Here is a 17,633-nt window from a genome sequence, read left to right as displayed (position 1 = left end):
TTTTTAAAAGTGAGGAAGGCTTGTAGCAGCGCCCAACAGAACGCCCCTCACGTGTCCTCGGCCAGAACTGTAGCCCGTGCTCTTTCTAAACTGATCCGTGGCAGTGGAAAGGGAAGTGGCCACCGTTATCCCGGACCCTCAAGATTTCTCTCCAGGACAAAAGCGTAAGTTGTGTTCCCCCCAGTTCCAGGAGTGGGGAGAACCAGTGTGCTCCCTCAAATTTGTTGTCACCCGATCCATACTGGAATCCCATTTGCCAGGAAAAGAAGAGGAAGCAGAAACGGCCACTGGGGAGTCAGACCTTGTGTGCAACACAAAGCGACATGAGGAAAGTACAGCAGGGGGCCAAGTCCGAGGGAGTGACAGGTAGTGGCAGACGCTGGCAGGTGCATGGCGCGGGGGTGGGAAGCCACAGTGAGGAGGCTGCTGAGGCTGAGACCCACTTCCAGGCCACGGTGCGGCAAAGCACAGACTCTGCCACGGGAACCAGGGGAGGCTGTGCAAAGCTCTAGCTGCTGTGTGGGGGCCGTGGGCGGCAAGACGGGAATCCTGGAGAGTAGCTGGAAGGCTCTCAGCGGAGATGGTGGCCTGGGCTGGAGTACCAGTGAAGAGGCCAGAAGCGCAAGGATTAGGGATCACGTTAGAAGTAGATTCAGACTTGCTGATGGGTCACACGTCACAGGGAGAGCTGGTAAGGAAAAGGACAGATGGAGGGTGGCAGGGCAGGTTGGGGTTTGAGCAACTGAGTAGATGCTATTAACTGAGATGAGGAAGAGGGACACCTCAGAGGATTGATGGCTTAAAGGCGTGATTGTGTCTGTAACTGTGTGCTGCCTTCGGAGGGACTGGCTAGGGGAGCAGGGCAAACGGTGGTGTCAGGAGGCTTCACAGAAGGGCCAGGTTTCAGCTCAGTCCATCTGAAAAGACAGGGAGGGAGAAGGAGCAGAGGAGGAAATTGAGTTGGGCACTGTGGTTGGGGAAAGGACTCTGGCATCAGATGAACCAGAATCTACAGCCTGGCTCTTACAGCCTGGCTCTTCTTCCTTCTTTGTCACCTTGGGCAAGTCATTTTCCCTGTTTGAGTCTCAGTTTTCTCATTCTGTAACTGGGATGGAAAATGCCTACCCACATATATCTGGTTGGTTTGTTTTTAATGCCCTTTAACTTTGTTGTTGTTGTTGTTTTGCTGTGTTGGGTCTTCGTTTCTGTGCGATTGCTTTCTTTAGTTGCGGCGAGCAGGGGCCACTCTTCATCGCGGTGCGCGGACCTCTCACCGTCACGGCCTCTCGTTGCGGAGCACAAGCTCCAGACGCCCAGGCTCAGTAGTTGTGGCTCACGGGCCTAGTTGCTCTGCGACATGTGGGATCTTCCCAGACCAGGGCCCTGCATCGGCAGGCAGACTCCCAACCACTGCACCACCAAGGAAGTCCCGAACCTGATGTTTCTTAAATGCTTTCCGGGATGGCAATCCAGGACACGAGTGTGTAATCTATACATGCATTTTAGAGCAAATATTCCACAAGTAATAATTATGCCAAGGGCATGGAAAACCCACTGATACTTGACCAGGCGATGGATCAAAACCTGTAGTTCGGGGGCTTCCCTGGTGGCACAGTGGTTAAGAATTGCCTGCCAATGCAGGGGACACGGGTTTGAGCCCTGGTCCGGGAAGATCCCACATGCCGCGGAGCAACTAAGCCCATGCGCCACTAGTGAGCCTGTGCTCTAGCGCCCGCAAGCCACAACTACTGAAGCCCGCATGCCTAGAGCCCATGCTCTGCAACAAGAGAAGCCACTGCAACGAGAAGCCCGCGCACTGCAACGAAGAGTAGCCCCCACTCGCCGCAACTAGAGAAAGCCCACGCACAGCAATGAAGACCCAACGCAGCCAAAAATAAATAAATAAAATAAATAAAAATTAAAAAAAAATAACAACACCTGTAGTTTGAAAGATTCTGAGTTAATCCTAGTGGAGGGCTCAGAGCAGTACGTGGCTCTTGGCTGGCACACGAGGAACATCATCTATCGTTGTTACCGTCATTATTACTGTCCATGTTGTCGTTAATAACAGCTCAGTGAGGTGGGCACTGCTCCCTCCTTGCCTCCCAGACGTTACCCTGCTGCTGAGTGGAGGGCAGTGCCTGGCAGGATGGGGCTCCGACTCAGCCCCCAACCAAGGACCAGGCAGTTCTGAGTTCCTAACCGCTAAATGGCCATAACCAAACCCGCCTCCTAGGACAGTCGTGACATTCACTGACGTCACGTACAGGAGGTGCCAAGAACCTGACCAGGGACATTATGGGCATTAAGAGGATGGCACGGGTAAGAATAATGCACATTGTTACTGGTCCGTAAATGTAATAACATGAACATAATGTGTATTTGTTGGGTTCTGGATTTAGTCATTTATATTATGCCAGATAAATTATTTGGAATGTTACTGTGGTTGTTGTGAGGACTAAATGAAAATTACTGTAAAGGGCCTGGCATATGATAAGTATTTGGTAACTGATAGTTATGTTAATGAAGACGGAGGAGGGGGGAGTGGGAGGGAGAGAGAAGAGGGGGGAGGAGGAAAAAGGAGGGGGAGGGATGGGGAGCGAAGCGGGGAGGGGAGAGGCCACAGAAGAGGAAGAAGAGGGAGGGACGACTGGCACTGAGTAATGGGCCCGGCACACAGTAGGTGCTCAATAAAAGTCCACTGTGTTCCCCGCTCTGGGCTTTGCTCATCACCCCTGCCTTCATCTTCCAGGTGGAGACTGAGGTCCACAACAGTCGATCCCGTTCCCCCAGGTCACACACCCCACCCATGGCTGGGCCTGGACAGGACCCCCCAGCGCCCCCGCCCTGCCCACTGTGAACTCCAGAGCCAGCCTCTGCCTCTGTTCCAGCTCTGTAGCAGCTGCCCTCCAAGGCCAGGGACTCAGGACCACACCTCTTCTCTGAGGGGCCCGGAGGGCACAGCTGGGGGTCCAGCAGCTCCGGCCTCACCTCCACCCCACACTGCTCCTCAGTGACTGCCCCCTGCCCCCCTCCCGGCAAAGTGCCTCAGGGGAGGAGTGTGACCCCCTTCTCCCCTCCCCCACTGGCTGCCACCACAGGCGACTTGGGTGATGCCTGGAGCCCACGGCCTTCCCCGAGCCCCCGGGCCACTTACCCCAGGACCTTCATAGAAGGCACTTTGGGCCTCCCCGGGATTATCCAGGAGCTCATCACTGTCAAGCTGCACCAAGACCCGCCCCCACCCAAGGTCAAAGGTCAGCTGGGCAGTGGGCCGGCCCACCTCTAGAACAAAAACCAATTGAGGGTTACATGGGACAAAAAGACAAAGACGAGGTGGGGGGGTTGCGGGGGGAGATTCGAGGGGTACAGGAAACTCCGCCTCCAGAAAAGTCGCCCCAAAGAAAGGGGCTTGGCTGCAAGATTAAAATGCGAGGCAACCCCAGCACTGAGTCCGAGCCTCTCCTGACATGCCTGCCTTGAACTCTAGAATACTGCCTCCGTGGCTTTGCTCAAACGTCTTTGGTAACACATCTGGCAGGGCCTGTCACATTTGTCACCTCCTCCCGACAATTGTCCGTCCCTTCCTACTAAGTCACTCCTTCCACTGCCCAGCCCAAGCACCCGGCACGCCCTGCCACCCGGGCGCCTAACGTGCGTGTGTTCCCGTGTCTGGGAGCACAGGGACCTGTCTCGTTCCTGCAGACATAGGCAATGTCTACAACAGGCCCTAAGCGCCCAATGAATGGCTGTCCACAGCCAAGCCTCCCCAGTTTCTCTGTCCAGCTGATCTTTTTCCAGAACCCCAGACTGGTATACCCAATAGCCGCCCTTGGACTTCTGGCATCCACCTCGAACTCCCAGTCTCAGAGAACGGTACCACCACCCACTCAGCTGCTCAGGTCAAGTCCAGGAGGCATTCTGGATGCTCTTTCTTCCTCACCGTCTAAGCCACCAGCAAGTCTAGTGATCCTGCCTCCCAGACAGATCCCAGAGCCAGCGTCTGGTACCTCCTCCCGTGCCTGCCCTGGGGCCCAGGCCACCAACTTCTGCTCCGCACTCGCCTCCGCTCCACAGATGATTTGATACATCCCCTCTCAAGGAGCTGAGCTCCGTCCCCTCCCTGTGAGTGTGGGCGGGCTTAGTGACGCGCTTCTAGTAAATGCAGTGTGACGGAAGTGACAGTGTGCGACTTTGGAGACTAGGTCATAAAAGGCACTGAGCTTCCTCCTGGCTCTCTCCCTTGGGTCACTTGCTCTGGGGGAGCCAGCTGCCATGCTGTGAGGACACTCAAGCAATCCTAGGGGGAGGCCCACATGGTGAGGAGCTGAGGCCTCCAGCCAACTGCCACGGCAGTGAGTCACTGTGGAGGCACATCCTCCAGCCCCAGACAAGCCCTCAGATGACAGTGGCTCCAGGCAACATCCTGATTGCTACTCAGGGGAGACACTGAGCTAGACACCCAGCTAAGCACTCCCCCAGTTCCTGACCCTCAGAAACTGAGGGCTCTAACAAATGTTGTTTTAAGTCACTAAGTGATGGGATAACTTGTTATGCAGCTGTAGGTGACTGATACAGCTCCTCATGGCTCAACAGACATCCACTCTCCCCCACTTTGTTCCATTCTCTGGAGGGCAAACGGAATGTGGCATTCTCCTGCTTAATAACCCGTCAGAACTGCCTGTCACATTCAGAATAAAGTCTGAACTCCTCGATCAAGTCCTCCAAGCCCTTCATGACCTGGTGATTTTTGTCCACTCCAGTCTTACCACCTTCTAGTTTCCCCTTCATTCCGGCCCCACTGGCCTTCTTTCTCAAACTTTCCAAGCTTCCTACCTGTCCTTCCCCTGCCCAGAGCGCCATGGGCACCTCCCTTTGATCCTTCAGGTTCACACCAGCTAGAGAAGAAGCCCCTGCTTCCGCCTCCCATTCATTTTCTTTTAAACCTCTTTTGTTGTGCAAGTGACATTATTATTTCTTATGCTGCTCTGCATGGTGCTTTCCACCATCACCTTTATTAGCTCTCGGTTGCTTTGTTTACCAAGGAAATGTGTATGGAGTGAGGGCAGGGATTTGCCATCTCTTTCACTCTCTGCCATAACCCTGGGGCCTGGCTCATGGAAGGCAAGGGGCAGATGTCTACTGAATCAGCGGGGAGTGTCTCTCAGCTCCCAATTCCACAGGCCCCTGCCCTGGGGATGCTTCTCCCTGCCCCAGCACTCACCTTCTCAGATCCATGTAAGAAGTCATCGAGGGCCTGAGGGTCACTGAAAGAGAGAAGGGGAGAGACATTTGAGGAGATGAGGGACAGGGGAGGGGAGGGAGAGGGTGGGGGAGGGTGGGGTGGGGAGGGGAGCCCATTACTCACCAAATCACGTCTAGTAAGCATCTCCCATCCTCATCATCCATCGCCACTGGACGGGGCGGGGCGGGAAGAGGGCAAGGGAGACAAGTTAGATGTCGGCAGCGTGCCAGGACCCTCCCTGCAAGGACCATTCCCTGGGGCCAAGACCCCTGGAGGGGTCAGGGTTTCTGTCCCCTTAAGTCTAGGGGCATGGGTAGGGGTGGGGCAGGTGCCCTCCGTACCAGAGCCTCCTGATCAGAGACAGACAGCTGCCTTTTCCTCCTCCCTCTCTCTCCCCAGCATCTGATGACGATGGTGATGACATCAACCCAGACTGAGTCCTGATCACATGCAGGCCCCGTGCTAAGTGCTTCACACACACGTATCTCATTTAATCCTCACAGTATCCCTCGAGGTGGGTCCTGCCACCCCCGCTTTGCAGATGAGTAAAAGGAAGAGCTGAGACCATGGTTCTCTGTCTCCCAGCTAGCAGGTGGCAGAGCCAGCCCTGAACCCACAAGTCTGGCCCCAAGCCTGTGCTCCTGTCCTACACATGACTGGGTGAAGGAGGGAGGGAGGGGAGGCGGCATGAAGGGGCCCAGGCTCTGGGTCCCCCTGGAAGACACATGCAGCGTGGTTCTCAAGGAAGGGAACAGAGAGGGAGAGGGGCCAGGAGGGCAGGCGCTCTGAGTCAGAGGAACCGCCAGAGCCGGGCCGAGCCTGTCAGAATGATGAGGATGAGGACGGCTAACATTTGGCTCCTGCTTACCATGTGCCAGGCACTGTCCCAAGCGTTTCACAAATGTTAGCTTGTTCAGCCCCCATGGGAAAGGGGTGCCGTGTGCTCCAGTTTACAAGTGAGAAAACAAGTTCTCTGTTTGCCCATCCACCCCCGCGCCAACCACCACTGCTCCAGACATCCTACCAAGCTTCCATGCACCCATCTTTACAAACTTCCACCCAACCGCCCATCTTTCTTGTCTTCTAAACACACAAACTGACCCGTCCTTCCATCCGCTCCTCCTTTTTACTGTTTTGGGCCGCACTGAGAGGCTTGCGGGATCTCAGTTCTCCGATCAGGGACTGAACCCGGGCCCGGGCAGGGAAAGCACTGAGTCCTAACCACTGGACCGCCAGGGAAGTCCCCATCCGCCTATCCTTCCATCAGCCCACGCATCCTTCCCTCCCAACCACGCAGACAGAACACGATGAGAAATCATACACAATCCCAGTCCAGGGCCATGGAGTTGTTACCCTCTCTTTTTCTTCTTGGTAGGGGGAGGGGGATGGTCCCGAACTCACTGAGGACATGGTGACTGTCGTGCCCCCACCCAGCTGGGTCACCACCCCTAACCCCCAATAGCATTCTCTGAACTTCCTGATCACCACTACAGCCCCTATTACCCTCGACGGCTCTGTGACGTAAAGAATCTCAGGGAGGGAACCCATATGGTTAGTTCAGGGGCTTCTCTGAACAGTAAGTACCCTGGAGAGTCTGATGAAAACAAAGGACCCTCTTGCCAGAAACATGCATGTGGGCCAGAAATGTTACACGTTCTTTCCCAGGGGGAAGTGTGTCATGGGACACACACACACACACGTATGCACACACGTACACACTTCACGGGCCCTGGGTTAACAAGCCCAGTCTAGAACAGAAACACATGGCCCCGGAGCCTCACACACCCATCACGCTCACCTCTAGAGCTGGCCCCGGGGACTGTCCCCAGAGAGGCCCTTCCAAGGCTCTTGCTGCATCCGTGCGGCAAGATAACACACTCTCTCTGGCTTCATATCTCCGCCCACACCCACTGTCTTCCCATGTCACCAGCTCTGTGGCCTACGAGCCCCTGCCCTTCCCAACCAGCCTAAGGTGGGCAAGGCCTGGCCAGGGAATGACAAGGCAGGATCTGCAGAGAATCTGGAGAAGACGGAAAGGGGGGAGGGAGATCCTGCCTGCAGATGGCATGGAGGTTGGGGGGGAATGGCCCGAATGACCCAGGGGGCCCAGGCTGGAGAGGGCGGGACTGAAGGATGTGGCTGAGCCAGGCTCTTCCAAGAAGGAACGTCCCTTCCGGGAAGGTGGACGGGAGACCACGGCCCCTCCGGGAAAGAGCGGGATGCTTGGCTGGTTACCTGCGCTACAAACGAATCATGAAGGGAAGGAGGGGGCGTCCACTCCAGCTCTACGCAGGGCCCCCAGCTGGGGATGTGGGGAGGGTCCTTTTGGGGGCCAGCTGTGGAGAGAGAATGAGAGAGAGGCTGTGAGTGAGACAGTCAGTGAAAAGGAGAAAGATGTAGCCAGAGAGACGAGAGGTCAAATACAAGTTTAAAACCACAGGAAAGGGGCTTCCCTGGTGGTGCAGTGGTTGAGAGTCCGCCTGCTGATGCAGGGCACGTGGGTTCGTGCCCCGGTCTGGGAAGATCCCACATGCCGTGGAACGGCTGGGCCCGTGAGCCATGGCCGCTGAGCCTGCGCATCCGGAGCCTGTGCTCTGCAAGGGGAGAGGCCACAACAGTGGGAGGCCCGCATACCGCAGAAAAACAAAAAAACAAACAAAAAAAACCCACAGGAAACAACACTGTACATTATCACATATATATATATGCAGACACACTGCACTATATCTACATACAGTGTGTGTACATATATATATATATATATATATAAAATCACACACACACACATCATGCAATAGTATATAACATTATATGATATAATCCATCAGCACTTCAATCTAGCAAAATACAGTCAGGTCTCATCATCTGAGGTGCTTATGTCCTATAAGGTCACCGTGAATTTGCGATTATGGCCGCTGAGCCGCAGCCCCTGGGAAAAGACAGGGTTAGCTTCCTGCCAGCCTCTGGTCCCATTCTCATCAACCCATCAATATATCCCCTTGGTTTATGTGTGTTTCTGTTTAAAGACACCTTGTTTGGGACTTCCCTGGTGGCGCAGTGGTTGAGAGTCTGCCTGCCAATGCAGGGGACACGGGTTTGAGCCCTGGTCCGGGAAGATCCCGCATGCCGTGGAGCAACAGAGCCCGTGCGCTACAACTACTGAGCCTGCGCGCCTAGAGCCCGTGCTCCGCAACAGGAGAAGCCACCGCAATGAGAAGCCCGCGCACCACGAGAGTAGCCCCTGCTCGTCGCAACTAGAGAAATCCCGCGCACAGCAACGAAGACCCAACTCAGCCATAAATAATAAATAAATAAATAAAGTTATTTTAAAAATAATTTAAAAAAACAATAAAGACACCCTGTTTAACATAAACGGTTGATTCGCTCACACCGAGCTCAAGGCCCACAGCGCTGTAACTCATGCCTGAGGGCAGGTCACCTCACACACGCGATCTCTCCAGAGCACATCGCAGCCTTCCTGTGCTTATGGACAGTGGGCGGCCCTTCAGCCCTACACGGGAGGGGCCGGGTTTAACAGCAAAACCACCCACAAAAAGCACAAAAGTGCAAAACAACAGGGCGCTAAAAAGGATGCTTCTTTATAGCTCTCGAGCTGAACAGAGAGGCAGAGGGTCGCCGCGTTCAACCTCAGCTGGTAGCACGTGCATCGGGAGACTCAAGATAGACTCACGGCTCTGCACACGTCTGCAAGTGACCAGGAAAGCGCCGTGAGTACTGATTTGGGGGTTAACAATGTTAGCAAATAGGCGGATTCACAAATATGGAATCCACGAATAACAAGGATTGACCTGATGACAGTAATGATGGTGGCTGTGATGACGATGATGATGGCTGCTGGTCTGAAGTACTCTGCACGTATCAGCCTGTTCACCGTCTTTGAATCCCTATGAAGCAGGTGCTTTTCGCAGCCCCATTCCACAGATGAGGAAGGCGAGGCTCAGAACGGTGAGCCATACGCCCTATATCCCTCCAGTGGTCAGTGGTCAGGCTGGGGTCTGAGCCAAGGTCGGCTGACTCCAGAGTCCCCGCCCTTAACCACTATCCCACAGACGGTCCTCTCCTCATATTGTTTCTCTTTTAAATGTGAAGCCAACACGCCACAGGGTCAAGATAAGACGAAGCTGGGTGACAGCCTTTGTTAGCATTTTGTGAATGCCTGGGATAGCTCAGATCCAAAAAAGTGATAAAGCGAGCAGATGGAAGAGAGAGCAGGAACGAGAGCTGCTTCTCCTTTTTATGGAGAGCCCCAGGCCCTGGAAAGATCTAGAAAGCATCTGTCACAAGACCCTGGAACACGGGATCCTGGCCCATCTAGATTCCAGGTGCACTGCCCTGGACCAGGGTGATCACAAGCTCCCAAGGTGGCTTTGGGAGCGCCGCCAGCTCCATGTGGGTTCCCCCCTCCTCCATGCCCCAAGTTTTGGGTGTGGCCCAAGTTCTGTAAACATCGGACCAGAAGTAGAGCCAGGAGGTGGGTGTCTCCTGAACAGGGCTCTCCAAAGGGGATCTGCGGGTGAATGTCCAGTGGGAGGCTCCAGCCTGTGAGAATCTGTTATCCATGTGTTTTAATTCAGACGGTAACAGCAGAGCAATGGACGAGGGGGACTTTCCAGGGAGAGGGCAAGGTTCTGCATGGTGATGGGGTGTCTGTTACACGGGGGTTTAAAAATTCACAGCTCAGGTTTCTGTATGTCAACACATATCAATTCAACCATGTTAATTTTACCTTTAAAAAACTGTACAAAACAGGGCTTCCCTGGTGGCGCAGTGGTTGAGAGTCCGCCTGTCGATGCACGGGACGCGGGTTCGTGCCCCAGTCCGGGAAGATCCCACATACCGCAGAGCGCCTAGGCCTGTGAGCCATGGCCACTGAGCCTGCGCGTCCGGAGCCTGTGCTCCGCAACGGGAGAGGCCACAACAGTGAGAGGCCCGCGTACCGCAAAAAAAAAAACAAAAAAACAAAAAAACAAACCAAAACTGTACAAAATAAATAATCAGCATAGAGTTGTAGTGGGGGAGGAGAGCTAACAGACATGGCAAATGTTGGTAACTGTTAGAGCTGGATGATGGCTACCTGGGGGCTCAGTACACCGTTCTAGTTAATGTACATCTTCTCGAAAGTTTCCATAATAAAAAGAAAACCATTTGTCAATGATCAGCAGGTCCGAGGTTCCTCTGAGATGGGTCCCGTTCAGGTGCCAGGGTTGGCATCTATGTCGCCTATCAGGTTGATGCCAAGAGGCCCAGCATGGGGTTACAGTTTGGGGTTGGAGTCAGCAGTTCAAATCTCCACTTCCCCACACATGGGCTGAAGTCGGGCAAGTGACTTCACCGCTCTAGGCTTCAGTGCCCTCATCTGTAAAATGGGCACAATCATAGTCCTTATTTTCACGTATGGCAGTGGAGAGGCTCTTAGGCCTTTAATCCTCTGGTGTAGTAAAGTATTCTGTAAGCGATAGATACTGTTACACAATCATTTTAGCTGCCATTGTGAATCTTACCTAGTGGGCCAACTCCCAAAGCTTTCTGGCCACAGCACAGTCAGGTTGGACAAAAGTCTCCAGGCCCCAGCTTTTCCACCTGGTGCCTTTTGTCACATTTGGCCCTTGAGCACATTTTGAAGGGTTTACACCCAAGGCAATAGAAATGAAAGCAAAAATAAACAAATGGGACCTAATCAAACTTATATGCTTTTGCACAGTAAAGGAAACCAGAAACAAAAGGAAAAGACAACCTATAGCCTGGGAGAAGATACTTGCAAATGATGTGACTGACAAGGGCTTAATTTCCAAAATATACAGACAGCTCATACAACTCAATAACAACAAAACAAACAACCCAATCAAAAAGTGGGCAGAACACCTGAATAGTCATTTCTCCAAAGAAGACATACAAATGGTCAACAGGCACATGAAAAGATGCTCAACATTGCTAATTAGCAGAGAAATGCAAATCAAAACTACAATGAGGTATCACCTCACACCAGTCAGAATGCCATCATCAAAAAGTCTACAAATAATAAATGCTGGAGACAGTGTGGAGAAAGGGGAACCTTCCTGCACTGTTGGTGGGAATGGAAATTGGTGCAGCCAATATGGAGAACAGCATGGAGGCTCCTTAAAAAACTAAAAATGGAGTTACCATATGGAAGGGTTTACATATCATTTGATTATGCACGTGGTCCGACTTAAACTGCCAGCTACCAGGTCTCCTTGGGTCCTTCCAAACCCCTGTTGTTACCCCATTTGTCAGGTGAGATAAACGAGGCTAAATAGAGTGGTGAATGGGAAACCATGGGCCACACACAACCCGTGATATGTGCCCCCTACCCACTCATGCACAGGGCTACCCAGGAGGCTGCAGCTCTCAACACGGCAGACAGAGGGAGCCTTGAAAGACACAAATGAACCCACTGAGAGTGGAAAGACAGAATTTGAATGCTGTCTGGATATCTGATGATACTAAGAAATTGTGATTAAGATTCTAGGTATAACAATGGCATAGTGTTTTTGTTTTTCTGCTTTTTTTCCTTTAGAGTTCTTACCTTTTAGTATTACATCCTAAAATACATAGGGGTGAAGTGATCAAATGTCTGTGATTTACTGCAAAATAATCCAGTTCTGGGAGGTCAGGGGCATACTGACCTGCGCTGTCCAATACGGAAGCCACTAAGCCATGTGTGACTACGCGCATTTAAGTTCAAGCTAATGAAATGAAATTAGGGCAAATGACTTGAGTAGTTATTTGTCCAAAGGAGATATACAAATGGCCATAAGCACAGGAAAAGATGATCCACACCACCAATCATTAGGGAAATGCAATCAAAACCACAGATGCCGCCCCACCCCCACTAGAAGGGCTACTATCAAAAAACCAAAAATTAACAAGTCTTGCCGAGGACCTGGAGAAACTGGAACCCTGGTGCTCTGTTAGTTAGTGGAAATGTAAAATGTTGCAGCTGCTGCGAAAAACACTTCGGCGGTTCCTCAAAAAATTAAAAATAGAATTAGCATATGACCCAGCAAGTCCACTTCTGGATATATACACAAAAGAATTGAAAGCAGGGTCTTGAAGACAGATTTATACACCCACGATCACAGCAACACTATTCACAAGAGCCAAAAGGTAGAAACAACCCAAGTGTCCATCAACAGATGAATGGATAAGCCAAATGTGGTGTCTATTTACAATGGAATAGCATTCAGGGAGGAAATTCTGATACACGCAACGGCATGGATGACCTTAAGCTAGGTGAAGTGAGCCAGTGACAAAAAGACAAAGATACCATCTGATGCCACTTATGACGGAGAGACAGGAAGTAGAATGGCAGCTGCCAGGGACTGGGGGCAGGGGAGGAGAAACCGGGAGTTATTGTTTAGTGGGTGCAGAGTTTCAGTTCTGCAAGATGCTACAAGTTCTGGAGAAGGATGGGGGTGAAGGTTGCACAACTATGCAAACGCACTTACTGTCGCTGAATCGTACACTTCGAAATGGCTGAGATGGTAGGTTGTGTTATGTATATTTTACTGCAATAAACAAATGGGAAAAAAAGGGGACAAGGAGGAATGTGAAAGTTTTAAATAAAAAAGATTTACCTTAAGAGTGTAAAGGAAATTAAACATTTAGTTCGCGGTCACGGTGGCGACATTTCGTGGGCTTGACAGCCACACGGGGCTGCTGGCTACCACACAGGACACCGCAGATCTAGAATATTCCCACGGTGGCAGAAAGCTCTCTTGGACAGCGCTGGTCTGTCAGAGTGGCGGAAAACTGAAAATTGGCAAAGAGTTGGTTGATGGGGTCCATGTTTTACTATTCTACTTTGTGCACATTTGCAGTTTTCCAAAATGAAAATTTTTTATTTTGAAAATACTTGAACATCAAAAAATCATACGTCTCTCTGATTTTTTGTCGTCTGTCTCCCCCACCAAAATGTCAACCCCCCCCAAGGACAGGGATTTTGTCTGTTTTGTTCCCTGTGGGACACCCAGAGCCTGCACAGAGCATGGCACGTGGTAGGGGGCCACTAAATATTTGTGGGGTGAACAAATGAATTTACACAGGTGGTTAAACAAACCCAATCATTCGTTCAAAGAGCAGCCTGGTGAGAAAGGCATTTACTAATTGCCCGCTCTGTGCCCAGCATGGGGGAGAGCTGAGGATACCGTAACGAACAAAAGCAGACCCAGTCCTTGACTTTGGGCAAGATCAGGACTAGTGGTTCTCAACCAGGGGTGACATTAGATGCCCCTCTCCTTCCTCGACACACACATACTCAAAAAGCTTTTGAAAAAGTGACCAGGGGAGGTGGGGGACACACAATTAGCATGCAAAGCTGCAACCCCAAATTACGCACAGGGGAGTGGACGCCTTGCGCTCCTTCAGAGCAGAAGCTTTAAAAGCCATCGCACGGTTCTGCCCAAGTCCTGGCATGACAATGGGTACGTGGACGGAGCCACAGCCAATGCACGAAGCTCGGACACACGAGCGAGAGAGGAGCCTTTGCTGCTGTCAGCTGCTGAGATCTAGGGCTCGCTCATTACTGCAAAGCACTCAGCCGAAGCTGGCTGATACATCTAGGAAGAGCCTACCCTGCCCCAGTGCTTCCTTGGTATCAGGCCCTGTGCTAACCCCACACCTATTGATTCCTCCCAGGCCCCGGGGAGGCAGGAGGAACATTTCCCACAGCGCAGGAAACTGAGGCTCCCAGGGGTCAGGACACTTGCCCCAAACCACACTGTGAGGCCAGAATTTGAACTCAGACCCTGTGATTCTGAAGAACCTCCTTCTCCACCACTGGGCTATCAAAAGCACGAAAAGATGGGCTTGCGAAACCACAACCAGCTCAAGAGAACAGCCACGATGCAACAATGACAAAGTGTCCTTCCAGAAAATCCTGTGAATTCCTCCGGCACTTGGAATGCCATCGGAGTTTTGCGTTGTCATCAGGAGTTGTGCAGAAGCCAGGCTGCTGAGCAGGATACAGAATTAAAAGTCCCCGCAAAGCTCCAGAAACAGGCTAATTTTAATTTAGATTTAATTTAATGCTAGTAACCCTCAGGTTATTTGCAAGTCATAAAAATGAAAGTCGACGGAACACTACCATTTGCTCATGGGAAGTGATAGGTGAAGAGGATGTGGCAAAGTCTAGCTGTTGCTTTTCCAAACACCATTTCCCCACCCCTCCTCGCCTTGCTCACAGAAGCCTGATGCTGCTCGGGGTAACCCCTGCCAATTCCAAGATGTAAACAAACGCTGTTCAGAGTCAGTCAGTCTTTTTCAAACTATGGGTCATGCCTTTGAGGGTTGTGAAATCAAATTAGCAGGTTGTGACAAGGAATTTTGTTTTCAGTTAAAGAGTATGGGGTCAAATGGAATGGGATAGAATAGGAAATATTAAAAGGCATCACACAGGGTAAGCAAAAGGATCAGTTTGTGATACTCGTTTCAATTTTGTGTGTCTCTGTGTGTACATGTTTCCGACTGTGGGTTGTGGCCAAAATAGCTTTAAAATAATTGGACGAGGCCAGTGGCACTGCTCTCCCCTTTATCAGCCATTCACTTTCCCAGGCTTCCTAGCAGCTAGGCTAGCCATAGTTTTGCAAATAAGTAAAAGCCAAAGTGTACAGAGTTGGGTTCTGCTCAATGAATCTTTTGGGGAAGACAGAATTTGGGAAAGGTTTTCTTCCAGAATATAAAGACAGAGCTTCTCTAGGGAGAAAGTCTTTTGCTTCCTGCTTCCAGCTTTGAATACAGTTGAGAAGACTGGAGCTGTGGCAGCTATTTTGCAATCATGAGGCAATAAATCTGAGGCTGGTAAGCCCACCTACGGAGGATAACTGATGAGAGGAGAGAAAAAGACTAGGTTCTTAACAACTCCTCATGGGTTGCCTGCCTCCAGACTTCTTAATCCTTACAGTTTAAGCCACTGTTAGGTTTCCGTTATTTGCAGTCAAACACAACCTGACACAAACGAGTTGGCATTTCTACACATCTTTGCAGCCCATCACAAGGACTCTCAAAGCCTTCCGTGGGTCAAGGACTGTACTCTGTGAATCCGCTGATTGAGAAGAGAGGCCCAGCAAAATGGGAGAGGGCTGATGGCAAGGGGATCTGGAAGAAAGACCACTGGGGCCAAAAACTCTTCTTCTCCCTAGTCCCACTGTTTACAGCTCCTCCTATTTATTATCCAACCCTTGAACTTGGGCTGGCCTTTTGACTTGCCTTGGCCAACAGAATGTGGTGGAAGTGATGGTGTGCGTTTCTGAGCCTACTCTTTGCCCAGCTGCCATGTGACAAAGTCCAGGCTAGCCTTTCGGAGGACAAGAGACACATGCCCATCACCTCTATCATCCCAGCTCACAGCCAGCCAAGCCCTAGAAGCAGAGCTGCCTAGCTGACCTACTGCTGACCACACCCAGGTAAGACAGAAGTAACCAGAGGTACCCAAGGCCAAATTCTAACCAGTGGAACCACAGTTTTGTTTTAATCCACTGTGGCGCATCGTGTTTTCCAAAGATGGCTGAAATAATGTCTACAACCTCCCATGATCTACCAAGGTGTGATCTTGCCAGTCCCCTTGAATTGAGGAAACTTTGTGACTACTTCAACCAGGACAGTGCAACAGAAGTGCCACTATGTGACTTCTGAAGCTAGGTCATAAAAGTCAACTCAGTTTCTGCCATGTCCACCAGGACATTTACCCTGGAAGCCCTAAGCCACCTTAATAGAATTCTTACCGCTCTGAGGCCACCATGCTATGGGGAAGCCTAAGCTAGACACATGGAGAGACCATGAGTAGATGCTCTGGTCGATGGTCTTATCTTCAAGTCATCCCAGCCCAGGTGCCATGCATGGCATATGAACAAGCCCTCAGCCCCCAGCCTGCGAGTCTTCCCAGCCAAGACTGCAGACATCATGGAGCAGAGACCCACTATGTCAAATTCCATGTCAAATTCTTGGCCCATAAAACCTGTGAGCATAATACAGTTGTTCCATTAAGCTGCTACATTTTGGGGTAATTTGTTAAACAGCAACAGTAACCAGAACAGCCTCTAAAGTTGGGGGTTATTTGTTATGTGGCAGCAGCTAGCTGATACAGCCCTCTCTAGAGACTAAGTACCAACTTTGACCTCACACCTCTGACTCACCCAACTCTTTCTTTTTTTTTTTTTAATTAATTCATTTATTTTTGGCTGCATTGGGTCTTCATTGCTGCATGCAGGCATTCTCTAGTTGCGGCGACGGGGGCTATTCTTTGTTGTGGTGCACGTGCTTCTCACTGTGGTGGCTTCTCTTGTTGCAGGGCATGGGCTCTAGGTGCATGGGCTTCAGTAGTTGTGGCATGCAGGCTCAGTAGTTGTGGCTCACGGGCTCTAGAGTGCAGGCTCATTAGTTGTGGCACATGGGTTTAGCTGCTCCGCAGCATGTGGGATCTTCCCGGACCGGGGATTGAACCCATGTTCCCTGCATTGGCAGGTGGATTCTTAACCACTGTGCCACCAGGGAAGTCCCTCACCCAAGTCTTACCCATTCCACCTCCCAAATCTCTCCACTTTATCTCCTCCTCTCCATGACCACTATTCCTGCCCAGATCCAGGCCTCACCATCTCTCTTTTCATCTATCCATCCACCCAGACTTTTGGGGAGAGAGAAAGAAAGAGCTCTTTGGAGAGCAATTAAAATCGACACCACCTTTATGTTCAGTGACCTTTAGAGTTCTAAAACCACTGAATTAGTTTAACAACATAAAAGCGTGCCCTATAAAACTTGGATTGCTCATAAAGCAACTGGTGTCTAGCTCCTAAAAGCCTTGTTTACACAGGTAGTCACACACTAGAAATGTTTGGTATGTTCTCTCTTTCCCTTTTTGCCATTCACCGCTGTTCTAAATGAAGCTATAAAGCCACAGACTTGCCAAGAAAATCAGGCATCTGAAAAGGTTTTTGAATTTTTTCTTAATACTAGTGTATAAAAAACAGGGGGGAAACTCTGAGGAGTGAAGGGAACAAAAGCAGCGATTACACTGACCAGACACAGGGCTGCCCAGGGCATCAAGCAAAAGAGAACACTTCAAGTTCAGGAAAAAATGGAGTTAAGAGAAGCGAAGGGGAAAGAAAAGCCCCTACAACGTTCCACACATGCTTTAGACCACTTGTTCCTAAACGTGGGCAGGCACCAGAATCACCTGGAAGGCTTTTAAAATAAAGAATGAAAGAATGGACTTCAGAATCAGCAGGTTGGGGGCAGGGGTGGGGGGTGCTGAAAATTTGCATTTCTAACAAGTTCCCAGGTGATGCTGATGCTGCTGGTCCAAGGACCACTGCTCTAGAAGCTTTTGTCTCTTTAGTTTTCCTTCTGGGGCTCT

The 17,633-nt window shown here is 51.0% G+C and overlaps 1 protein-coding gene across 8 annotated transcripts in view; it reads right to left on the bottom strand.

Moving 5' to 3' along the window:
* LOC308605469 (BRD4-interacting chromatin-remodeling complex-associated protein-like) overlaps window positions 1-17,633 on the bottom strand; it is a 147,188-nt gene that overhangs the window by 87,100 nt on the left and 42,455 nt on the right. For 3 of the 8 annotated variants that reach the window (XM_081215514.1, XM_081215513.1, XM_081215515.1), the window contains 6 exons: window positions 7,670-7,839; window positions 7,481-7,581; window positions 5,369-5,414; window positions 5,225-5,267; window positions 3,158-3,223; window positions 20-593 (listed from right to left, as the gene is read on the bottom strand). In XM_081215514.1, coding sequence (XP_081071640.1) covers window positions 228-593; window positions 3,158-3,223; window positions 5,225-5,267; window positions 5,369-5,409 — 516 coding nt within the window. In that variant the 5' untranslated portion in view covers window positions 5,410-5,414; window positions 7,481-7,581; window positions 7,670-7,839 and the 3' untranslated portion in view covers window positions 20-227. Of the gene's footprint in view, window positions 1-19; window positions 594-3,157; window positions 3,224-5,224; window positions 5,268-5,368; window positions 5,415-7,480; window positions 7,582-7,669; window positions 7,840-17,633 lie in introns of those variants that run through there. The other 5 variants (XM_081215512.1, XM_081215516.1, XM_081215518.1 and 2 more) reach the window with 4 other exon arrangements.

This window comes from Mesoplodon bidens, assembly GCF_964165515.1.
Source record: "Mesoplodon bidens genome assembly, chromosome: 18".
Lineage (NCBI taxonomy): Eukaryota > Metazoa > Chordata > Mammalia > Artiodactyla > Ziphiidae > Mesoplodon > Mesoplodon bidens.
This window is presented reverse-complemented; position numbering and strand designations above follow the sequence as displayed.